Genomic DNA, 26,765 nt, shown 5'->3' with positions numbered 1-26,765 from the left:
TTCTCAAGAGTTGCCACAGCAGGTGAGATCTGTGAAAATGGGTACATCATGAACATCAGCCACAACATTATGACCACCTGGCTAATATTGTAGTGTAGTTTACCCTTTAGCTGCCAAAACAGCCCTGACCTATCGTGCCATGGACTCAACAAGACCTCTCAAGGTGGGTTGTGGTATCAGTCAACAAGAAATTAGTTGCAGATCCTCTAACTCCTGTAAATTGTGAGGAGGGACCTCTAAAGATTGGACTTCTGTGTCCAGCACATCCTACAGATGTTCGACTGGATTGATATCTGGGGAATCTTGATATCTTTGCGGCATTATCCTGCTGAAAGAGGCCACTGCAATAAAGGAATACTGTTTCCATGAAAGGGTGTAGATCATCTGATACAATGCTTAGTGAGGTGGTACATGTCAAAGTAACATCCACATGAATGGCAGGACCCAAGTTTCAGCGGCAAAACATTGCCCAAAGCATCGCACAAGCTTGCCTTATGCCCATAGTGCATCCTGGTGCCATTTGTTATTAAGGTAAACGATGCACCTGGCCATCCACAGAATGTATTGCCCATTGTTGCCATTTTTGGCAGTGGACAGGTAAGCCTGGGCTGTGACCATCACCTGTGGATGTGATGAATTGGGACATTCCCACTTCCTATTATTTTGTTCTCATGGACCTATACTGTGTTCTATTGTATATTGGTGAATCAAAATTATGGCTGATACTTTTTGATGTGTAGGCCTACCAGGAAAGCTACTTAAACCATAAGTAGCTTTCCTGGTAGTACTGGCTATGGCTATTTTAACCATAGCCAGTTAAAATAGCCACCTGCACCTAAAACCCGAGGGTCACATCAGGCCCGCTATGTCTATGATGTGATAAATTCAATAAACCTAATAAAACATAAAACCGAGTAAAAACAGATAATGCAGAGATAGTGACAATGGTTTTGCCTGGGTACATATGGTGGTTAAAATGGCAAAAAAAGCAGTTTGGATTGATTGAAGTGATTGAATATCTTTCATATCCCTAAGGGGCAATTTGGTTCGCAACAAAGAGACAACACATACACATTCGCACAACACATATTAAACCATAAGATAATAGATAAAAACATAAATACACATGTACCTATCGTTTGTTGAGAAACCCAACAGCTAGTGGATCTGAATGGTTGCCAAGCAATGTCGAGACGCAGCTACTTTAACATTTGTATCAAGTTATAGTAGCCCGGTAATTTAGAAGAAAATGCAGTCAAGGTGTATGTTTATGCTGCATTTTACAACGGCATCGAGTGCAATTCAGCCAATCACAATCAAAGACTGGAACTATCAGTTTTAGAAGTTGTACATATATAACATGACCGATACAGGTGCATCTCAGAAAATTAGAACAAAACAGTCCATTGTCCTAACCCAGATTGGATGATTAAATACTCAAAAAACCATTGCCAGTGTGTTTATCTAGTTAGCTGATTAGAGCTCTTCTCAGGTTGACATTTGACAATTTACAGCTCATGGAAATTAAAAACTCCACCATCTCAAAATATTCCAATAGAATACAATATACACTGTATAAAATCATCAAGATTAAAACAATCAAGAGCAAAACAAACAAACAAAAAAAGCTTGGAAGATTCTACTGTACGTGTAATAAATGTAGAATATAAAGTTTTGAAGTACATAGACTAACATTGATCTTTAATGTTCCTTATAAATGTGCAAACATTGTCACTTTTGGGAGATACAGTAGGTTAGTTTGTTTTGCCACCTCAATGAGCTATACTAACATAAAGGTGGGTCTGACTGAGAAGGGTATGTATAATCTTATCTTACTTTAAAGATTTTAGGGTCACGCTGTACTTGGATAGTTTGCCCACACACTATCTATAGATGCTCAGATCACCTCACTATCTGTGGACAGTGTCTATATTTATGTTGAACATAAGTATTTATTACTGTGTTCATGTTGAAAATTTTAGGAAATCTTACTTCGTAGTAGGTGCTCATAAAGACTTTGCATCTTTTTAATAATTTTGGAAATCTCAGGATTCCCTGGGTTTCCAAGGTAATGTAATAGGTCAGCTGCCATTCCCCCTGTCCTGTTCTTATGTCCCAGGAATACAATTGGATAATTCTCCAATACACTGAGTTTGTTAACCTGCAATAGCAATGAAATCGGGACACATATTTGGATTATAAACAATTATGCAGTTAGTGCCACTGTAGTAATACAATGACTAGACAATGAGATTATACAGACAATGTACTTATTATATAATGTTACGAATTACAGATCAATGTGATTGGTTAGGCTAGATCAATGAGTTTAAAGTTAATGGTGATTGTTTGTTTATCCTGGACCAATTATTCCAAGTGTTTGTTCACTAAAATGGTACAATTGGAAACATTTTCAAATAGAGTGTACCCAGACCCTATCCACAAAGGGACACACCAAGTTTCCTGGCACAAGGGAGTGTTGTGTTTATTATTTTGTATTTATGTATTGATTTGCTTGCTTCCTGGTTAATGTAGAGTTAGTATTGAACATTTTAAGTATGCTCCTTGATTTTCTACAAGGCTCCAGATTTGGGGAGGCAAATGTTGACATTAAAGTTCATCATGTTCACTCTCTGGTTTTAGATGACACCCACAGGTGGAAAAAACAGAAGGGCGAACCTGAGGAACCAAATGGAAACACATTGTTTTCTCCTAATACACCAATTTCTGACATCTTACCAGTGTGATACTCTCTACTTACTAAATCATGACATTCCTGCACATAAATTCCTTATCAATGTATAAGGAACAAGGCCTGCTTTGTGATTGGAAGTTCATATAACAGTCTTATATTATAGGCATAGGCCTATGTGGTTTAACTGGATATGTAGGGCTAGACAGTAGAAAGAGAGTAAATCCAAAGCATAGAAATTGGATACATTTTTCATGAACCCACATCATCTGCAAATGTTGCAAGTTACACATTACTGTTATTATATACACAAACATGAGGTCATATATTGTATAGGCCCTACTAGTTGCTGTGCTTGTCTTGTTGGCTATAGTTTCATGGCTATAGCTTCTGTTTTGAGGGTAAGCTGCTTAATAAGCCTAATTCTGATGTTGGGGTAGTTCAGAAGTGGTAACAAAGATTAATCAGAAAGCCACTGTCCATGGTTCTGATCATAGGACTAGTAGAGCTATGTTGTTGAGTTATTGTAATGTAGCATAATCATATTATATTTAAAAGCCTGGATTCTTGGAAATAGATACATGACAATCTTCATCATATACAATATGCATAATGCTTTGCGTTATCAAAAATACCCTCCAGCCCTTGCGTATATCCCAAGGAATTTGTGGATGCCATGTATTTGTTCTTAAAATAGCCACAATAATCCATACAAATAGATTATCCAATATAAGTTGTGACTTTGTGTAGTCCATCTTATACAAACCCATTGAAACAGCCATGCCATGGCAAACATAGGCTAGTGATTTCTGTGTAATTATTAACGATTTAGTGTTGTGAATCTAGGCTATATGAGAACCTCTGAAATGCAATTCTAATACTGTACATGAACTGTTTTACCCATCATTTGAGAGGATTATACTTCCAACAGAAGGTTTCTTGAGCAGTGAGCCTTTTATTGCCAGTACGCACTTTGGGAAACCTAAGTTCCTAGTTGGAGTCTTGATAAGGACCTTGAGCAAAGTGCATGGGCATACTTTTACAAATAAATGTGTAAATTACTATTTTTTTAATATATTTTTTATAAACAGCTTCACAAGAACTGTTGTCAGGGTGCAATTGTGTTTTTGAGACACTTCAAGTGACCTACATTCCAAAAGTATGGTTAGTTCAGAGATATCTAACATGTAGAAAGAAAAAGCAATAGAAAAAAACATTTGACATATCAAAGGTTTGGACACACCTTCTCATTCAAAGAGTTTTCTTTATTTTCATGACTATGAAAATTGTAGAGTCACACTGAAGGCATCAAAACTATGAATTAACACATGTGGAATTATATATGGAATTATATACAACAAAAAAGTTTGAAACAACTGAAAATATGTCATATTCTAGGTTCTTCAAAGTAGCCACCATTTGCTTTGATTACTGCTTTGCACACTCTTGGTATTCTCTTGATGAGCTTTAAGAGGTAGTCACCTGAAATGGTTTTCACTTCACAGGTGTGCCCTGTCAGGTTTAATAAGTGTGATTTCTCGCCTTATAAATGGGGTTGGGACCATCAGTTGTGTTGTGCAGAAGTCAGGTGGACACACAGCTGATAGTCCTACTGAATAGACTGTTAGAATTTGTATTATGGCAAGAAAAAAGCAGCTAAGTACAAGAAAACGAAATGAAGGTCAGTCAGTCCGAAAAATTGGGAAAACTTTGAAAGTGTCCACAAGTGCAGTCACAAAAACCATCAAGTGCTACAAAGAAACTGGCTCACATGCGGACCGCCCCAGGAAAGGAAGACCAAGAGTCACCTCTGCTGTGGAGGATAAGTTCATCCGAGTCACCAGCCTCAGAAATCGCAGGTTAACAGCAGCTCAGATTAGAGACCAGGGCCCGGTTCCCCAAAACGTTCTTATCGCTAAGTAGTTCTTAACCCATTCCTTAACCTCTCCCTTAATCTTATGGCACGATTCCCGACACGTTCGTACGCTAAGTATATCTTCTGTTAGTCACACTTTCATAAGGTTGGTCTGGACCATTCGTAAGCTCTCTCTTAGCGTTGTTTGAGCTCAAGACGCTATTGTACAGAAGTCTTTAGAAATCAGCTCAGCGCAGTACAAGTCAAACCAAGGGTTGACAACAATGATTTTATGTTATGGACATTTTAAGACTAATAATAAAATATGTTCACAATGGATACAGGCCTATTTATGAAGTTGACTTTATTTGGTATCAGAACAAATATGGTGGTAATTAGCCTAGGCTATTTCGTAATGTAAAAGCATTTAAATTGGCAATCACTTTTGATAATTAAAATCTGGCAAACAATTAGGCTCTAAATGGCAGCCAACTATGGCAGCAATCCAACGTGTCCTTTTTTATTGAATCAAAGATTGCGCTGGCCACAGAGCCGTTTAGTCCATGTAAAAAAAAAATATTCGGCAAAACTTCAGCCTTTTTGACATTTTGCCTGACGTGGCTATATTTAAAAAGTTTCGCCTCCCAAGACAACAAATTTTGGAGCTACTGGACCTTCTCAGACCTGCGCTTGCCAGGCTAACATGGTGGAATTTCGCTTTATGCCCTGAAGTCCAGCTGCTTGCAGCGCTAAGGTTTTTTGCTACAGGTAGCTTCATCGAGGTTGTGGGAGAGGGCTACGGACTAAGCAGGACCTCTGTGTGGAGGTGGGTCCACACTGTCACCAACGCCATTCTGCGCCATGCCGGGGATGACACCCGGCTGCCGGCAACACGTCAGGAGATCCAGGAGGTGCACCAGGGCTGTCATGCCATTGCTGGCATCCTCAGAGTCTTGGGCCTGGTGGATGGCACACTCATCCCTATCGCCAATCCATCAGTGCTTGATCCGGCGTACATATCGCAAAAGGGATACGCGGCCATAAACGTCCAGGTTATAGTGGACCATAGGGGTGTGATCTCTGACCTGTTGGCAAGGTGGCCAGGCAGCACCCATGACAGTTTTGTCTGGGCCAATTCTGCCTTGGGTGAACAAGCAGAGAGAGAGGGTTTTGGTCAGAACCTGTTCTTCGGGGATAGTGGATACCCTCTGAGAACATACTTATTCACAACGCTGTCCAACCTACAGACTCAGGCTGAAAGAGCCTACAATGCTGCACACGTTCACACGCGCAACATTTTCGAGTGTGCAATTGGTATCTGGAAGCTGCGCTTATGGTGCCTGCACAAGTCTGCAGGAGGACTGCGCATGAAGCCTCACAGCTCTTGCGCAGTTACGGTGGCAACGGCAATACTCCATAACATGGCTGTGCGTGGAGGCACACCTATTCTGGAGGAGGAAGAGGAGGAGGAGGAAGAAGTGGAAGCGGATGAGGAGGAAGATGAAGAGGGAGAAGTTGAGGTCCTTTATCCTCCACAGAGGCCTGCCCTGTATGCTGCCTGGGGTTGAACAAGGCAGCTTTTGATTGCAAATGTTTTTGGTTGACTTGTATTTACTTTTTGGATTAACTTGCTGAGCTATCATTAGCCATCATCCATGATTGAATGGATTTTTCTTTTGATTCGTATTATGATGGAATTTTTAGTTTTCAGAAAGAATAAACGGGAGTTTCAAACCTTGCATCCATTAAATGTTCTGTGTGTGATTTGAATTATTTACTCTTATCACGTTAGAATTTCTGAGTCAAAAGTTGACATATGCCCAAATTACCACGTCACATTGCTGATGCGTCTTCATTCATTTATTGGGCATTGAACGCAGGTCACATGGTTGTCAGAGGATTCCCTTTCGCTGCTTTGCCTCATGCATAGCCTTACACGTCGTCAAACACAGATAATGTACATTACAAACTAATGTCTTTACGCAGCCTCTTCAAACGATTCTTTATATCTGAATGTAAACTTAGATTGACACTGCTTAATTTTACTTGTGGATAAATAAGATCTCATAGATAGAGCAAGATTTGAGGCATAGGTTTCCAATGGCAATAGAGAATCAGTTGTTGACTCATTAAAGATGACAGAATGACATAACATCTTGTTGATGATCAATTATTGTTAATGAAAATGCACATACAAACAGGGACACGGTCACTGGTGTGACTGTTGCTCAGCATCTATAAAAGACAAATATATACCAAAATCAGATTAGTAACTGTGAGGAAAGGATAGTAACATCAAAATCTATAAACCAAGAACAACTGGCTCACCTTCAGCTGGCAGCAAGATTGGCACGGAGATTGAGGGCCTGTTGAATTGGGCCTCTGCTAGGGCATGCTGCTGCTTGGCCAGTTCCAGCTTGGCTCTCTTCAGCTCCAGAGACTGGCGAGTAAGCTCATTTGCTTCGGTCAACTGGCGCCGAATGTCCTGCAACACGACCAACTTCTCCTTTTCAAGGTTCACCAACTCTTCGCTACACCGACAGGGTGAGATTATGGAGCAACGTCGTGGTGTAGTGTAGCGAAGTCCTGGCGAAGACATGTGTATGGGAGGTGGTGGCGTAGTGCACCCTTCCGGCTCGGTGCTGCCAGGTGAGGAGAGTGCTGCTGGTGGCTTGGTGTCTGGGGAGCATGGCACATTGGGGGGGGTGGCTATGATCTGGAACATGAGGCCTGTTCAGCGTCACATCTTTTAATGTGTCTCCTATGATCGCCAGTGCCTTCTCCTTCTGTGCTGTTAATGGTTGCAAGGAACTTGTCCCCGCACCTGTCCTCGCTCAGTCTCTACGGACAGCAGAACCTCTCACCTTCACCTGGCTTGAAAAATCATGCCAATTTTTCCTAATGTCCTGCCAGGACCTTGGTGTGCCTGATCCACAAGCAGCCATCTTCCTTGCTATGTCGCTCCATAGCTCTTTTTTGTTGCGGTTGCACAAGTTATTCAGAAAGCTGGAAAACAGTGTCACCTTGTGCAAGCTCACCTCGTCCAGCAAAACATCTAGCTCCTCTGACGAGAAGCTTGGTGCCTTTTTTTACGTTGCTTCCCCACCATATTCTGTATCTAACTCTCTCTCTCTGTTCATTGTAGATAGGTTGCTTTTTATTGAAAAAATTAACCAATGGCAATCAATACCGCATTAAACAGAAGTAACTGCAGCTGCTTGCCAATCAATTCTGATTGTAAAGTATCTTACCATTAATATAAAAGTGTATTACATAATTTTTATGAGTCGTTAAACCCCTGTCAAGAAGTGGCACAATGGGATAAGGAGGGTGGATGATTAGCAAGGGATACCTGGTTCGTCTACCCATCACAACATATCGTGTGAACATATTACTGACCATTTGATAATTTAGTTTATAGTCTATATTTTACTGATAACTTAAACTATGTTAAAATAAATGTACTGAAATAATTTCAGGAATGTTTCATTTGCATAGAACATGTTGTCTTTCTTAACGCTGTATTGCACCTTCGCGTGAAGTGGAAAATCGATTTCTGAGCAATCAATGCCAACTAATTCAGCACCCTCACTTTGGACGGCGCTCTTGAAACGTTGGATGTAAGAGGCAGCACGCTAAGAAGCTTCCTAAGGGACACTTCGGGGAACACACTTAAGAACAAACAACTTTGGTAAGGATATATCTTTCGAGGTCTTCTTAGCACGCTAAGAGTGAGCGTTATCGGGAAACCGGGCCCAGGTCAATGGCACATGGAGTTCTAGCAGCAGACACATCTCTAGAACAACTGTTAATAGGAGACTGTGTAAATCAGGCCTTAATGGTAGAATATCTGCAAGGAAACCTCTGCTAAAGAAAGGCAACAAGCAGAAGAGACTTGTTTGGGCTAAAGAACACAAGGAATGGACATTAGACCAGTGGAAATCTATGCTTTGGTCTGATGAGTCCAAATTTGAGATCTTTTGTTCCAACTACCATGTCTTTGTACGACGCAGAAAAGGTGAACGGATGGACTCTACATGCCGGGTTCCCACCGTGAAGCATGGAGGAGGAGGTGAGATGGTGTGGGGGTGCTTTGCTGGTGACACTGTTGGGGATTTATTCAAAATTGAAGGCATACTGAACCAGCATGGCTACCACAGCATCTTGCAGCGGCATGCTATTCAATCCGGTTTGCATTTAGTTGGACCATCATTTATTTTTCAACAGGACAATGACCCCAAACACACCTCCAGGCTGTGTAAGGGCTATTTGACCAAGAAGGAGAGTGAAGGGGTGCTGCGCCAGATGACCTGGCCTCCACAGTCACGGGACCTGAACCCAATCGAGATGGTTTAGGGCAGTAGCGTAGCCAGAAAAGAGATTTTGGGTGTACATATGAAAATCTGGGTGTGCCACATTTATTGTCAGATTACTGTGCAAAATTATGGGATAGTATTTTTGTTGCACTGCTTCCGTCCAACCATACTCCTAGCGGTAATTTGCAGGTCGTGTCAACATGTAGTTAATTGTTAAATGTAATAATTTTCTTCCAAATACGATAATTTTGAATTTCTGGTACGATACTTGGACATTTCCAATCTGACAACACTGTCTGTTGATGTTGGGCCTGGGGAGCGAGAAACATCCTTATCAGGGATAACGTTAAAGCCTTGTGTCCGGCTGTCCATCAAGCCAAGGTTTTTTGCTAAAAAAAATTAAGAAAGGAGCTCTGCGACATATTGCTAGCTAGCAATGTGCAATCTAAAATTATCTGTTTATATCATAGACTGCTGGGGTCACAGTTGACGGTTGTACTGCGTTTGAGCTCCGTCACTATATTCTTTTCATTGACTATTTTTAACCTAAAAATCTATTTTATACATCATTGTTTCCGTTTATATAACGCGTGAATATATCCTCTATTGTATTCTACAACAAAAACAATCAGAGCGCCTCGCTATCACTAGTTTTATTTTGATCTCCCGGGTCCGCTATTAGCTTTTAGCCAGTTAGCATCAGCAAGCGTGGTTGCTGCTAACTGCGCTTACATTGCTAATACTCTATTCTCACACATTACCACTGCTGTACTCACTGTTACTTGCTTTAATGGCGGATGAATGTCTCCACTCTGTGCAGCTTGAGCTCGAGGCCGTGGGGAAGCAGGTTCGCGACCTGGAACATAGGCAGGCCCAGCTGAGAGAGCGGAGAGCCGCGCTGGAATCATCCCGGGCTGACGCTCACAAGTCCGGGGTAAGTATACAGCGTGCTGTTAACAGTCCCACCACGTCTACTCCGTGTGTTTCTCTGCGCAGGCCCGGTGCACCCAGGACGCGATCTTCCCAGATGTCCTTCACTGCGACGCCGGGACACCACGGACCCTGGGTGCATCCACAGCGGAGGACGCGAGCTGGGTCCCGGGCGACGACTTCTCCCCCTCCTGCCTTCGAGATCTCCATCCAGAACCGCTTCGCTCCCCTCCGCGAGACAGGACGCGACGCTGTGATCATCGGAGACTCCATCGTCCGACACGTAAGTGCTACGTTAGCCGAAGGTAAAGTGCACACTCATTGTTTGCCTGGTGCTCGTGTTCTCGATGTTTCTGCGCAGATACCCGCGATCCTGAAGGACGGCGAGAGCCCCAGAGCGGTCGTGCTTCACGCCGGGGTTAACGACACCACGCTGCGGCAGACGGAGACGCTGAAGAGGGACTTCAGGAGCCTGATCGAGACGGTTCGCAGCACGACGCCCGCGGCAACGATCGTCGTGTCAGGACCACTGCCCACGTATCGCCGAGGACACGAAAGGTTCAGTAGACTTTTTGCTTTAAATGAATGGTTGTTGTCATGGTGTAAAGAACAGAAACTGCTATTTGTTAATAACTGGAATCTTTTCTGGGAGCGTCCTAGACTGTTTCGCGCTGATGGATTACACCCCAGCAGAATTGGAGCGGAGCTTCTCTCTGACAACATCTCCAGGACACTTCGCTCCATGTGACTAGTAAGACAATTCTCAAATAACCATTATGATGAGTTTTGTTCTAACCGCTTAAATGCTAAAGGTACTTGCGCTGTAAAACCTATTAAGACTGTGTCTGTTCCCCGAATAGTGAGGTCAAAATATAAATATAATGTAGGATCTAGAAAAAATCTTATCGTAATTAAACCAGAAAAATGTAAAGTAAATGAACAAAAACAATTTTTAAAGTTTGGGCTCATAAATATTAGATCACTCGCACCAAAAGCAGTTATTGTAAATGAAATGATCACTGATAATAGTTTTGATTTACTCTGCTTGACTGAAACCTGGCTAAAACCAAATGATTATTTTGGTCTAAATGAGTCTACTCCACCAAACTACTGTTATAAGCATGAGCCCCGTCAGACTGGTCGTGGCGGGGGTGTTGCAACAATATATAGTGATATTCTCAATGTTACCCAGAAAACAGGATACAGGTTTAACTCTTTTGAAATGCTTCTGCTAAATGTTACTCTGTCAGACATGCAAAAGAAATCTAATGTATCTCTTGCTCTGGCTACTGTGTATAGACCACCAGGGCCGTATACAGAATTCCTAAAAGAATTTGCAGATTTCCTCTCAGACCTTCTAGTTACAGTTGATTAGGCGCTAATCATGGGAGATTTTAATATTCACGTTGATAATGCAAATGATACATTAGGACTTGCGTTTACTGACCTAATAAACTCCTTTGGAGTCAAGCAAAATGTCACCGGGCCCACTCATCGTTTTAATCATACACTAGATTTAATTATATCGCATGGAATCGATCTTACTGCTATAGATATTGTACCTCAAAGTGATGATATTACAGACCATTTCCTTGTATCATGCATGCTGCGTATAACTGATATTAACTATATGTCGCAGCGTTACCGTCTGGGCAGAACTATTGTTCCAGCCACCAAAGAAAGATTCGCAAATAACCTGCCTGATCTATCTCAACTGCTAATTGTACCCAAAAATACACACGAATTAGACGAAATTACTGACAACATGGGCACTATTTTCTCTAATACATTAGAAGCTGTTGCCCCAATCAAATTGAAAAAAGTTAGAGAAAAACTTACTGTACCATGGTATAACAGTAATACTCACTCTCTCAAGAAATTAACTCGTAGTCTTGAACGCAAATGGAGAAAAACTAACTTAGAAGTTTTTAGAATTGCATGGAAAAACAGTATGTCCAGCTATAGACAGGCTCTAAAAACTGCTAGGGCAGAGCATGTACACAAACTCATTGAAAATAACCAAAACAATCCTAGGTTTTTATTTAGCACAGTGGCTAAGTTAACAAATTACCAGATGCCACCTGATTCAAATATTCCACCAACGTTAAATAGTAATGACTTTATGAATTTCTTCACTGATAAAATAGATAACATAAGAAATAAAATAGCGAATGTAGATTCTACAGCGTCTAACACTTAAGTTTCATCCATCGCACCCAAAGATAAACTGCAGTGCTTTACAACCATAGGACAGGAAGAGCTAAATAAACTTATCACTGTATCTAAACCAACAACATGTTTATTAGATCCTGTACCCTCTAAATTACTGAAAGAGCTGTTACCTGTAGCCGAAGAACCGCTTCTCAATATCATAAACTCGTCGTTAACTTTAGGACACGTCCCAAAACCATTCAAGCTGGCGGTTATCAAGCCTCTTATTAAGAAACCAAAACTAGATCCTAGTGTACTGGCAAATTATAGGCCTATTTCAAATCTTCCATTTATGTCTAAAATTTTAGAGAAAGTTGTGTCTGCTCAATTGAGCACCTTCCTGCATAAAAATGATCTGTATGAAGAATTTCAGTCAGGTTTTAGGCCCCACCATAGCACAGAAACTGCACTTGTTAAAATTACAAATGACCTGCTCCTTGCGTCAGACCAAGGCTGCATCTCATTTCTAGTCTTACTTGATCTTAGTGCTGCGTTCGACACCATAGATCATGACATACTCATAGATAGATTACAAAACTATACAGGTATTCAAGGGCAGGCTCTTAGATGGTTTAGATCCTACCTGTCCGATCGCTACCATTTTGTTTACTTAAATGGGGAGTCATCTCATTTATCATCAGTAAAATATGGAGTGCCACAAGGATCCGTCCTAGGTCCCCTTCTATTTTCAATATACATGTTGCCCCTTGGTAATATTATTAGAAAATACGGAATTAGCTTCCACTGTTATGCTGATGATACTCAGCTATATATCTCAACGAGACCAGATGAAACTTCCCAATTATCTAAGCTAACAGAGTGTGTTAAAAATGTAAAAGATTGGATGACACACAATTTTCTCCAATTAAATTCGGATAAGACAGAGATACTAATTATTGGACCAAAAAACACTACACAGAATCTTGTAGATTACAATCTGCAACTAGACGGATGTACTGTTACTTCCTCTACAGTCAGAAATCTGGGTGTTATATTAGACAGCAATTTGTCTTTTGAAAATCATATTTCCAATGTTACAAAAACTGCATTCTTCCATCTTAGAAACATTGCCAAGCTACGAAACATGTTATCTGTTTCTGATGCAGAAAAGCTAGTTCATGCATTCATGACCTCTAGACTGGACTATTGTAATGCACTTCTAGGTGGTTGTCCTGCTTCTTCAATAAACAAGCTACAGGTAGTCCAAAATGCAGCAGCTAGAGTCCTTACGAGGTCAAGAAAATATGATCATATTACCCCAATTTTACAGTCTCTGCACTGGCTACCTATTAAGTTCCGTATCAGTTACAAATTATCATTACTTACCTATAAGGCCCTAAATGGTTTAGCTCCTGCGTACCTAACTAGCCTTCTACCACGTTACAACCCATCACGCACCCTAAGGTCACAAAACGCTGGACTTTTGGTCGTTCCTAGGATAGCAAAGTCCACTAAAGGAGGTAGAGCTTTCTCACATTTGGCTCCCAAACTCTGGAATAGCCTTCCTGATAATGTTCGGGGTTCAGACACACTCTCTCTGTTTAAATCTAGATTAAAAACACATCTCTTTCGCCAAGCATTCGAATAATGTATCTTTTTAATTGTGAGTGTAGTTGCATCTGTTCAAAGGTGCATTTTTATTCATTAGCTTGGGTTAAACTAATTTTACTTTGTTGGATCAGCAGCTATGCTAATGATGTCTGTATTTTGTTTCTATGTTTCGCCACGGGATTTACATCCCGTGGTAACTAGGATTTACACAAGCTCCAGTCTGGATCCAGAACACCTGAGAAGAGATGATGCTGACCCTCAGAGGACCTCAGATGATGCTAACCTTGAATCAACAAACAGAACTAACAATTATGGCTAAATGTGTGACTGAATCATATAATAACTTAATTAATAATATTGATAGTTCATCGTCTAGCTGACTACGTCTTGTATTATTATTATTATTTTTATTTTTTCTAAAATCCTGTCAAATGTGCACAAACTACTAGCTACTACTAAATATTGTAGAAACATAATTTTCTGCAAAGTTGCTTTGTAACGATTTATTTTGTAAAAAGCGCTATACAAATAAACTTGAATTGAATTGAACAGTCAGCTGCTGTTTGCTGATTGGTTGGCAGTCCAAATGTCGGCAGATATATTTTAACAAAAATAATTTAAAATGTAAATTACATTTTAACATTTTTAGCATTATTGCACCATATATTGGATTCTTATTTTTGTGCCCCTGAGAGTATGATTTAGAATGTTCAGTGACGTCACAGAACTGCCAGATTCAAACAGCTTCCGCGCGTTGGCTGGCACTGAGCCAGAGACGGACGCACTCAGCGCTTGTCATATATCACAATTAATATGCAGTGTTTTCAACCACATAATGTTTATTTTAGGTTCCATACATTTAAATATACATAACCACTAGTAAAAAAATACATTGGTAGTTTGTAAAATACACACTGATGTCTATGGAAGGAGCAAAAACTATCTAATCAAAAGTAATTTGCAGACGTGTTTTATTCATATATCAGACAGACATAGCAGAACAAAAAAAGTTTACTCTATTCTTTGTCCAGTTCAACAGCCACTTACTTTCATGTATTTCGGGAGAAACTGGGGAATTCAAGTGCTGTACGTTAAATCCGGCTGACAGGACTCTGAACTGCAGCACTCATCTTGTTATAGATCAAGATAACTTATAAAGGTTTTTAAACGAAGAATCGGAATATCAGATAGTTGACATGGTAAATGCGTATATATTTTAATAAAAAATGAAAAACTAAAAACGAATACAGATACATCTGTTAGTGGCTGCGGCGTGTCACGTGACAATCATGACGCGTTGCCATGGAAACAAGGGGTCAGTTAAAATATTTGTAATTTACGCGTTAAAGGGTTGATTTAAAAAAAAAAAAAAAAAAAAAAAATATATATATATATATATATATATATATATATATTCTAAACAAACAACAATAGCAACAACTGGTTTAGGGGTGAGCTGGAAGCTCATCAAGAGAATGCCAAGAGTGTGCAAAGCAGTAATCAAAGCAAAAGGTGGCTACTTTGAAGAACCTAGAATATGACATATTTTCAGTTGTTTCACACTTTTTGTTATGTATATAATTCCACGTTTTAATTCATAGTTTTGATGCCTTCAGTGTGAATCTACAATTTTCATAGTCATGAAAATAATGAAACTCTTTGAATGAGAAGGTGTGTCCAAAATGTTGTCATTACCCCATTGTTCCAAATGGTTTGTTTTGTGGGTGGGGCACAAAATTCACATTCACAAATGTCTGGATGTTTGAAACAATAAAACACTTAGAATTTAGTTTTGAGTACTCCACTTCTAAGTTTTGCCCAATTTTATTTTTCTTGTTTTACAGGATGAGCTGGATGACACTGCACAGATTTGGAATGCACACACCATTAGGCCATCAAAGAACATCAGTAGCCCCTGTGGTCAGCCCAGTGTGATGTATGCACTGCCTGAGCTTTACCACACCAGAGACTTCCTTACTGCAGCCGACACTGAAAGTGTTCAATTGTGCAAGAACGAATGCACTTTCCGACGCCCCATACCATGTGATTCAGATGTAAATGAACTATGTAATGTTATAATCTCTGAGTCTCAGCTGAACATTCCAAGAGACCCGTATCAAGCTGTGAACTTATACATGCATTTAAGGGATGTGATCAGGGCATTACTCTAAGTAAGAAGGCAAGGTAATTTTTATCTGAAATGTTTACATAATCGCTAGACAATACTGTTCCCAGGGGAAACCTGTAACATTGTTGGAAAGTTTTTAAAAGAATTACAATTTAACAGACTACAGTCTTGACACATAGAAGTCATTAAAAATGAAAACACTTTTGCAAAATTGTTTATTTTGTTTTCAAAGTTCTTTATAACTGGAAAGAAATACTATAGAGGAAATGTGCATTTCCAAATTTGAACCTGAATCAACATGTAAACTGTGTTAAAACATGAAATAAAAAAATACAATTTCTGAAAACTTTGTGAAAAAAAAAGAATGAATTAACATAAGAATCATATATATTTTGGAATATTAATGGCTGAAGGATATATTTTAAAACAAAACAAACCTGACCACATATTATGTGGTTACGTTTTATGTAATTAACAAAAAAATTAAATTAACAAAAATTGGTTCAGTGCACTTTTCATACTAACAACAAAAGTAATGTTGCATACTATGAAGACTGTTTCAATACTTTGCAGATGCAAAAATATTTCAAAATATGTTGAAATTTCCTTTGTGCAAACAAAACACAATAAGAACAAACTTGACTACTTGCTGGAAAACTTTGAATAATAAAATTAATGTTATGACAGTTAAATGTAAATCAAAGTAATAATATAGGGGCTATTTAAATGAATAGTTATCCAAAAAAAGCTGCTGTTTGTAGTGTGCTGTTCTTTTTGAAACGGTACATAAAAATACCTTCATACAGATTGTTACCAACAAGTTTATAACTACAGACAATCAAGTTCCATTAAAGTGACTTAGATGACTTTTAACTATTCCTAAGCAGCATCAAATTCACAGGATGTCCATTTTAAAGTAATCACTAGAGAGAATGTTGTCAAACTCTGTGCGGAGGTCTGGGTAAGAACTGTAATTATAAGATAAATCAAGAGTAGCTCCACAGGTATGAGCTACTGGTCTTCTGCTGAGGCCAGATTCTGCATTGAAGCTTACCTTGATTTGATCAACACATAAAACAGAAGAACCAGTGCAGAATTTTTCCGCTTTGCTTTGGTCAGCACTTCTGATATAACGTTGCAGATGATTGAATACCATCTGTTCTTTCTGAGAGCAAATCACCTGTGTTGTTTGAAGTAGCTGTGCCACTTTTTTGCCAGTGGCCTTCTTTGTGTCATACAGAGACACTAGACTTTCCTGGTCTGGTACTTTCAGCAGTGCAAATTGCATGGCTCTGGAGAAACAATCTATTACATATTTGGGCTCTTGAAGAATTGCTTTGTGAGCTACTGTTTGGATAGCAACTTTCATGGTGTTTTTTTGAGGGATGCAATGGGAGCCCATTCTTGTGAAGAGGTCAAGCAAATCATCTTCATCACTTTCCTTCAGTGTGCCTTGGCAAGCCTTTGCAACGGCAGCTCGTTCAGTCAAAGAGAGGTAGTTGTGGAAAGATGAAATCATCATTGACTGAGTCAATTCCATGCTAAAATGAAAGCACTGGAAAGCCTTACTGGGAGTACACCAAGGTCAAGTAATCCTTTTACCCAGATCCTTCCTACTGCCCCCCATTCAGCTTCAGAGAAGTCTGGTCTCAGTGTAGGAACCTGCTCATCTTCCCCTTCACACTGTTCAAGGAACTGATCCCAGAATGCAGTGTAAACTTCTCTGGACACTTCAGCATCATCTACAGCGTTCTCATTTACAAATTCCATCCTCAGAGTAGATTGAATTATGCTGCTATCCATGAACACAGCCAAAAGATCTTCTACAACCTAAACCCTGTGTATTAAATCATTCACAGCTTTTGCATTCTCTGAGTTTCCATATGAAGTTATAAGAGGAAGATGGTTTTCTGTATGGGATGGTGAATCTTCTGGTGGTGAAGGCATTTCACTACCCATCTAGAAAAGACAAGGTAAAAACATTTTATACAATTATTCTGAGATTTCTTTACAATGTGTATTCTTTTTCCTCTAGTCAGTTAAATATTTTTTTCAAAAATAGTTTTCCCACCCTTATATTGTGCTAAACAGGTTTTTCTTTAGTGTCATTGTAAAACTGCACTGTGCAATTAAGTACACTGTAAACCCTAATGCTGCCTTGACTTAAAAAATCAAGTAATGTTGACTAAACATTACTTACAATTTTGCATTTTGGCCCTGTCACTTCAAAATATGAGTTAATTTATCTAATTTACCTTCAAAGTGCATAAACTTAAGATTTCAAGTGTTTAAATTCTACGAAGGCAGGCCAAGCTAGAGCTGGTACATAAAAATTGAGTTTCTCAGAAATCTGGTCAGTGGATGAGCTCTATTTCTGCCCTTGTCAGCTACAGAGGCAGGATGTTGGAGCGACCGTAGCATCGAGCAGAGTGAAGTACGTGGCAAAGTGACCTCCACTGAACAGCAATCTGTGGCTCGTTGGTCTAGGGCTATGATTCTCGCTTAGGGTGCGAGAGGTCCCGGGTTCAAATCCCGGACAAGCCCTCTTCTGTCTTTGCAGCATTGTTTCTTGAGCAGTTTCAGTTCATTCTTCCATCCCTGGGCCAAACGTACGCCACTGTCAATTAAGACTAAAGCTGCGTCTGCATGTTTTCATGCCCACTTCTCGCTGCTCTTCTTAGTTCTTCATCTGCAGTTTAAACTTTGACTTGACATTTTTCTAATCATTGGTTTAGGAATGCAGCCCAAGCAGCAAATAACAGCATATTTAAACTTTGACCTTTTGACAAAATGTCACAATATTTATGAAAATAAAGTAAACTCTATACTGCAATGTAAAAAAAAGTATTTTTATGTCTTTGCAGACGTAGAAACCTCCACTGAAGAGAGTGAATGTTTTTATTATGTCTTTTTTTAAATGTTTTTTGTCTTCTGTACGTCCGATATAGACGTTCATAGATCCTCCTCACAAGGTTCTGTGACTTTATTTCTGTCAGACATCTAGAGAAGCTCTTACTGAGAATTATCAGAGGTTTAAATGTTGATACTTGATTCATTTGAAGTCACCATTGTGGTGGAAACTGTTTGGTTTAGGTGGGATCTTGGTCCAGTTACTTCTTGTATTAGCTTGTCTCTTGCTGCTGTAACAGTGTATTTTAAAATGCTGTTTTTGTGGCGATGAAAGACAAAGTTTAAAAGAGCTCTGGTGTTAATAGCTCTTTGTTGGTGCTGGATTGTCTTTTGCTGCTGTAACTTGTGTGTTGTAAAACACTGTTACTGTGGCAAAGAGAGTTGAGATCAAACATACACAACTTGCTTGTAATGGTGACAAATTATAGTAAGATAAAATGTATTGCTGCAAGTATGGATGTACTTTTATGGATAGAAACCCTGTAGATAAAATAATGTACTTACTTTAAGAAAACCAATCATGTTGTCACAAACAGAAATCAAGATTTTGGTGACAATCAGAACAAAAAAGGCTGTAAAATAAGGAGGAGTTTGTGCTATGGAGCTCTTTTGTTTGTCACCGTGGTTGTGATGCATATGCTAAATCTACAAGTCTGTGTGTGTGAGTACTTGATTGATTCTTTTACTAAAATTACTTGAAACGCATTATTTCGTCCATCTTCAAAATAAGTATTTCACTCCTGGTGCCTGTTAAAAATATCAAACAAAACGTATTAGGTGATGACTTTCTCATCAACAAAAAACATCAGATAACACCTGAGCTCATTTAAATTTGTCCTTTTTCACCACAAAAACAGCGTTTTAAAATACACCAATACAGCAGCCAAAGACAAATTAACACAAGAAGTAACTGGACCAAGATCCCAACTAAACCAAACACTTTCCACCACAATGGTGACATCAAATGAATCAACTATCAACATATAAACCTCTGAGTGATTTAGGTACGGTTTACAAAACCGTCAAGTTAAATAAACTTAAATATGTAAGTTTTGGGAGACTCCATTACTCAATTAAATTGAGGCAACAAGTTTACTCAATTAATTTAGTTCAGTCAACTTATTGACTGTACTAACTTATTGGTTTTCAGTGTAAAATCGAAAGCAACAACAATAATAAAGTATAATATAATATATATATATAATGTAGTTCTGATAAAATTGATTTAAGAAATAATTTACTGAAAAATATATTTGACAAGCTCGCCATTTGTATTCCACAGAAGAAGAGAGTAATACATGAGCAACAGAATTTTCATTTAGAACTATTCCTATAAAACTTGGTACTTCCTACATGGAACTTCGGTCTTGTGTAATGTGAGTGTGATCTTGTTCACAAATATCATAAATGCTTACTTATAGGTATTAGAAGCGGCTTGATTCTCTGATCACTTAATCTTCTCTGATCTTAATCTCTGATTAATTTAGGACCTCAGGGAAGAACTTTGTTAATTATAAATGCATGTTTCAAGTTTCAAAGGTTTGTTCTTATGTATTATGCATATGATCAAAACAGACTTTGTCCCTTCCTTAATCTTCTTTGTATACAAACAAAGCCAAGCCTAGCACAAAATTATTTTAAATTGACTGTGCAGGTAGGACTGATCATCTTTGATCTAAACTCTAAAAGACTTCCACATGCAAAACATATTTTGTCTCTCTTACCAGCAGTGCAGGATTGCTATTAATTGAGGGTGGTGATGGCACCCCATGTTCAGCTTCATTGAACTCTGCATTCTGGAGGATCAATAAATATACAGAAAATTAGAGTGAGTAAGAAGCACAAATGGGAGATTGGATGTATTCTGAACTTCAAAGCCTCCTGAAGATAATTTCTATTGTAATTAGTTTGCGAATTGTTTTTTAAGGTGATTTATAATTTCCATTTAATGCTTGTAGTTTGAATATTTATTTTTCAAATCTATACTGTGGCATTCGGTCCATTAGGACCACATTACCTGTATGATGTTTTCATTCCATGTTATTTTAACATCTTGGTCCTCATCTGTTTGTTCAAGTTCTTCGCCTTCATTCCATTCAACTGTGTCTTCTTTATCATCATCGTCTCCAAGATTTTGAACTATGCTGTTGTGTACCGGAGGAATCTGATTGGGCAAACCAATGATTTCATAGCTTATCTGAAAATCAAAGAGCTCATGTGTATGCTGTGGTCTTTTCGATAGCTGTGCACACTGTCTCCCCAATTCATCAGTCTCCTCATCACTTGAGCTGCTTGCAAGTCTTTGGATGGTGTGTGTTCTTTGGATATCTCTGGGTGTTGAAAGAGAGTCGTGTGATGTGCTGGGTGTCTCTAAGGTATAACCACTCTGTGGATCATCCTTTTTTCCTGTTGTCCTTACTTTTCTCTGAAAAAAAAAATCAATATAACATTCAATGATTAACATTTAATTCCAAATAAATGATGTCAGGGCTGCAACAAACAATTATTTAGACAATCGATTATCAACAGTTGTTTTACAGATTAATCAGTAGGCTTTGATCCATTATTCAGTTATCCATAATCTATACATTTCCATATACATATAGAGCTACTTGATAGCAAAAAAATCAAGTTGTAATTCTAACTGAAAGTGGCAGTTTTTTCATGATTAATACTGTAAAGCTGCTTGCTTTAAAGCTATGTATTGCACAAAGTATCATAAAAATAAGCAAGACTTATGAACATGGCTTAACTGGATTGCAGAGCTGGTGAAACATAAAAATCGCTATGATCAGTTTGTTTTTTGTCATTTTTGTAGTTTATTATTGAAACCAAAGCAATTTGGGAAGTTTGATAACAGTAAACCATAACATAATCATTTATTATGTGGATAATGGTGACTAATCATTTTAGCCCTAAATGATAATGAACAACTCTGTGATTGTATTTATAAATTAACCCCAAAATATATTCAAATAAATTAAAATCCGAGACTTCATGATTTTACTAACCTTCCTCTTGGTGTCTTTGTTATATGAAAGTCTGTCATCCAATAAATGTGTGCTTGTATCCTCAAGTCACTTTCATGTCCATGCCAAGACACTTTTGCAGTAGGTCTCTCAGTATCACTGTCTAATCCATCCTGTAGTAATGATTTTTCATTACATTCTTCTTTATCACCATCAGATAAAGATTCTACATCTGTGAGGCACACCTCTTGTTTAGTGCAAATGTAAAATCTCAACAATTTCAGTTTGGTTAGTTCATACAGATCTCCAACAGTGCTGTCCATGGGAATGTGGTTTCTTTTAAAATCACAAACATGAAAGGTGAAGTCTGTTTCTGGACCTTTTGGTGACTCTCCATTTGGGAAAAAAAGGTTCTTTCCCATTTCCATTATTTGTAAAACAGTTGTCTTTTTGAGCTGTCAAATGCCTAGTGCCACCACCATTATTGGTCTTCACTTGTTGATATCCATTATGGCCAAAGTGAAGCCATCCAATTTCAATTCTCCTGGATGTTCTTTCTGCAGATACATTTTTGTGTCTTGCCATTAAATTATTCTCCTTAGGGAGGGCACATGCTTTTCCATGCAAAGCTTTATCGGACTTTGATCCCAGTTTCCTTGCTTCAATTTTAGCCCTCAAATTTTGTAACAGAGATTCTTTATCAGAGCAGGCAGCTGTTTGTTGACAGAAGGAGATGACAGCAAGTCGGTCACCATATGAACTTATATACTTTGCCATTTGCTCATGAGTCATGACAGAGAGCACAGACATGTCAATCTGAAAATGCAGTGATCTGTGGAAAAACCACTGATCTGTGCTCGTGATGTGTTCTTTTATAATTATCATTGGCTGCTGGAAATGTATTTCAGATGGTAATAAGTTCAAGACCCTCAATGATATCATGTACTGTAAAAAAATCTGTAATTTTATATACTTTTTCATGTTAATTTTACAGATTTTTTCTGTATTTTTTAAATACATGAAAACACCAATAAATTAAAAAAAATAAAATATAAATTTAAATCTCTAATGTAAAATAACATAAAAAACCTGTAGCTGTGAATAAGCACAGCAATTCTATTATTTTAAAGAAAATGTAAGTTTTTTCACATAATATTACTTTTAAAATACATTCAAAATGTAGCGTATTTCCACAAATATTATTTTCTTATTTAAAAGATAAAGCTGTTGTATTTAAGTTTAATACTGTAAAAACACTGCTAAAAGTAGATACAATTAGTAACAATTAACAGCAACAAAAATTAATTTTTTTCTGTAATTTTACATAGAATACTAGTAAATTGACAAATATCTCGTAAAATTATGGACATTTTGAAAACAAAAACCTTAATAATTGCTTTTTTAATAAGTATAAAAATCTATAAGCAACTGCCAAAATACAGTTTTTATCATTTAATAAAACAGCCACAACCTTAATTTACACACAAATATTTTTTTTCTCCACATAAGTTTGTAAAGACACTATAAAAATGTGTCATATATTCACAAATATTTTATTTATTTAATAGATAAAACCAAGATTTAAGGTTTGATATAGTAAAAACATTTCTAAAAGTGCTATTAGTGACAATTGACAGTAACAGATATTTGATCAGTAATTTTATATGGATTTGCTTGTTAATTTACTTGAATTGCCAAATTTGCATTTTGTATTACATTATAGTAGTATATATTATTAATTTATGTTAATAAATTCAACCTCATTTTCCTGCAAAAAAAGAAAGAGAAAATAAGCATGTTATAGTTTCAGAAATCTCCCAATTTCATGTTAGATCATAATTTGCCAAGCTCTTATACACTCTAAAATTTCAAAACGCAATTAAAATGTTTTCACATGCTGTCATGAGACATATCAAATTATCTCACACACTTATAAAAAATTGTTTATATCTGATAACGTGCACTAGCAGAGTGAATCAACTCCGCCCAGCCAGTGTTGTTTTTGGCAGCCCTTTTAGTTTTAGTCTTAGTCTTTTGGACGAAAATGCTTTTTAGCTTTAGTCGCATTTTAGTCACTTATAAACTTGAAAGTTTTAGTCGACGAAAACACAAAAAGGTTTTAGTCAAGTTTTATTAGACGAAAACACAAAAAGGTTTTAGTCAAGTTTTAGTTGACGAAAATACAAAAAGGTTTTAGTCAAGTTTTAGTAGACGAAAACACAAAAAGGTTTTAGTCGAGTTTTAGTCAACGAAAACACAAAAAGGTTTTAGTCGAGTTTTAGTCAACGAAAACACAAAAAGGTTTTAGTCAAGTTTTAGTAGACGAAAACACAAAAAGGTTTTAGTCGAGTTTTAGTTGACGAAAACACAAAAAGGTTTTAGTCAAGTTTTAGTAGACAAAAACACAAAAAGGTTTTAGTCGAGTTTTAGTCGACGAAAACACAAAAAGGTTTTAGTCAAGTTTTAGTTGACGAAAACACAAAAAGGTTTTAGTCGAGTTTTAGTCGACGAAAACACAAAAAGGTTTTAGTCGAGTTTTAGTCAACGAAAACACAAAAAGGTTTTAGTCGACGAAAACACAGTTTTAGTCCACGAAAACACAAAAAGGTTTTAGTCAAGTTTTAGTTGACGAAAACACAAAAAGGTTTTAGTCAAGTTTTAGTTGACGAAAACACAAAAAGGTTTTAGTCAAGTTTTAGTCAACAAAAATGCAAAAAGGTTTTAGTCAATTTTAGTAAAAAAACAAAAGTATTCTTTAACAAATTAATTTAGGTTAAAAAGTATTGGAAATGGACTTAGGTTTGACAGGTTGTAACGAGTGTTGCAATTCATAAAACAACAGTTAACCTTAAAAGCTTTGCATAATAAACTAGACTTTCTCATTGATGGAGATATTATTTATTAACACAAACATTATACAACCATGTCTATCTTTAACTTGTACAAACTGCAAAGTTGCAAACATTCTGCAACAAAATAATAAAATAAATAAATAATACTGAGGTGCATTCAGCATAGGTTCTGAGGAATGCATACTTGAATTTAAAGTATGAAACAAACATGACACTTGAAGTGTGTTTAACATAAAAAAGACAATCCCTGGATACTGTAAACAATGTATTTGGTCTTTAAAGAAAGCAAACTAATTTACTAAATAAATAAAAACAACGTTGGTTTAACACAATGAATTAGAGGAGGGCCCTACCTCTATTGGAGTCTCACAGCAAGCTCAAACAGAATATCAGAGTATCTGTAAAAAAAATTATTTTAATTAAATGCTCGTTAAATTAGCCTACTGACCTCGATTCAGTTTCAGGAAAGCACTTCTTTCTAAAATGACTCTTGTTCTATTACTACGGCCAGGACTGAGGTCACCTGTAATGCTAAAGACTCTCTCAGCAAATGCTTGAGATGCTGGCATGGCCAGAAGGTCTAAGGCAATAGGTTTTAGGCTCAGATAAACATAATCTCCCTGTGCAGCCCAAAATTCTAGCGCAGTCTCTTGGTTTGTAGACTGTGACAACTGCTCCTTGAATTTCTTGATTTCCTCCTTGACACACGGCTTTGAGATGGTAGACTTGGAAGGCCGGCTTGGTTAGGACAAGAATCTGAATCTGGGCTGCTTGTTGTGAGGCTGCTCTTCTTTGGATTCTTCTCCCTCCACTGGCTTCTCATCTTCAGCCTCCTTCTCCCGTACAACTGGTGGCACCAATTGAGCAAGATAATCTTCTGATCTTCTCAGAAGTGCTCCTATTTGCTCATCATCATTTTCAAGGAGTGCTTCAGGTGCAACTGTTGGGTCAAGGAAGCATGCAGCAGCAGCGAGAGGTGAAAACTTGGAGTCAGTGTGATCAAGAAAGCAGCTGAACCTCTTGTCCATGTTTGCCTTCATCTTAATTGCCAGGGAAGCGAGGTCCTTAAAGCTAGATCCCTGGGCATGGGGGAACTCAGACAGGTGAACCTGCAGGTCCAGGAGACCAGGCACCACAAGGGATAATGACTGTGTGTCACTCTGGAGCAACTGGGTATGCTCAGCGAAGGGGATGAGTAAATCTCTGAGAGCGGACAGCTTATGCCACTCACTTGAGAGTAAATAGTCCCAGCTCATCCCATCCGCAACCTGAACTACTGAGTCCTTGATTTGGAGAAGCTGTGATATCATCTGATATGTGCTGGACCATCTAGTAGGGCAGTCTTTGATCAGGGTTAGTTGACACATCTGCAGCAGACGCTCAGTTGCCACAGATGACTTGCGGAAGAGCTTAACTTTGCTCAGCAGTCGGTTGACACTAGTGTCTTTCTGGATCATGTTCACCACAAGTTGTAGAGTGTGTACAACGCAGGGGGTCCTACTCATATCTATGGCTCCAAACCTAGAAGAGACAAAAATACAGAGAAAAATAAATCGTTTTAAGGACATTCAATAAAATTGCCATGAACAATTGCTAAAAAAAGTGACTATAACATACAAGCATAACTCAAGAGTGACTAACATACTGAAAATCAACAGCAAACTGAAGTAATTTACCTCTGGCGTTCTCTAGCAGCCACCTCAGAATGTTCAGGGTCACTCGTCTCGATGGATTCATCCTCGGAGTCGGAGCTAGTGGGCTCATCTGGTTCATTAGACTTGAATGCTGCAATCATGTTGCTTCCATTGTCAGTTATGACTGTTAGAATTTTGTGTTGTGGTATTCCCCAGTCCTTTATGCATCGGTCAATACAATGTTTTATACACTCTGCCGTGTGTGGGTGTGAGATCTGATCAAGTCTCAACAATATGTGCTGTGCTTTGTTGACCACAGTGCCAAAAAAACATGCACTAATTGCCAGAAATGAAGCTGTAAGTCCTTTTTTGGTCCATATGTCCAGCCCAATTGTTATTTTACGTGCTCTGGCAAGCCGCTCTTTGTACTTTTGTTTTCGTCATCATAAATCTTGTCAACTAAGTTGTTTATTTTTGTTCTTTTGGGTATGGTCATCCTTTATCAAAGGTCTCCATCATGTGGATGAAATCTTCATCATCGATTGTGCAAGCAGGTAGACCAGTGCGTCCAATCCAAAGAGCGAGCGCTTGTTCTTTGACATGTTGTTCCACAGAGTTTGACTTGTATTTGGATCCTGCGACGAAGGCGGTCTGTGCCCCGTCGTTATTTGTACAACCAGATTTCTGTATAGGAGTTCTGGTCACTGGGATCGGGAT

At 38.2% G+C, this 26,765-nt stretch overlaps 2 protein-coding genes across 3 annotated transcripts; one reads left to right on the top strand and one right to left on the bottom strand.

Annotated features, from left to right (window-relative positions):
* The first annotated feature begins 9,688 nt into the window (after window positions 1-9,688).
* LOC127953440 (uncharacterized) lies at window positions 9,689-11,778 on the top strand. 2 transcript variants are annotated; one of them, XM_052552690.1, is made up of 2 exons: window positions 9,689-9,797; window positions 9,860-11,772. In XM_052552690.1, the coding sequence occupies exon 2, from the start codon at window positions 9,891-9,893 to the stop codon at window positions 10,539-10,541; it is 651 nt and encodes a 216-aa protein (XP_052408650.1). In that variant the 5' UTR covers window positions 9,689-9,797; window positions 9,860-9,890; the 3' UTR covers window positions 10,542-11,772. The 2 variants fall into 2 exon arrangements, with proteins under 2 accessions (XP_052408650.1, XP_052408651.1); XM_052552691.1 differs by having other exon boundaries at window positions 9,699-10,076; window positions 10,155-11,778.
* Window positions 11,779-25,157: 13,379 nt separating this feature from the next.
* Window positions 25,158-26,480, bottom strand: LOC127953031 (zinc finger BED domain-containing protein 4). Its single transcript, XM_052551925.1, has 2 exons — window positions 26,091-26,480; window positions 25,158-25,935 (listed from the first exon to the last, which is right to left on the bottom strand). The coding sequence occupies exons 1-2, from the start codon at window positions 26,207-26,209 to the stop codon at window positions 25,158-25,160; spliced, it is 897 nt and encodes a 298-aa protein (XP_052407885.1). The 5' UTR covers window positions 26,210-26,480.
* Between the last annotated feature and the right edge of the window lie 285 nt (window positions 26,481-26,765).

This window comes from Carassius gibelio, chromosome B3 (genome assembly GCF_023724105.1).
Source record: "Carassius gibelio isolate Cgi1373 ecotype wild population from Czech Republic chromosome B3, carGib1.2-hapl.c, whole genome shotgun sequence".
NCBI lineage: Eukaryota > Metazoa > Chordata > Actinopteri > Cypriniformes > Cyprinidae > Carassius > Carassius gibelio.
The sequence above is the reverse complement of the archived record's forward strand: the minus strand, read 5'-3'. Positions and strand labels throughout refer to the sequence as shown.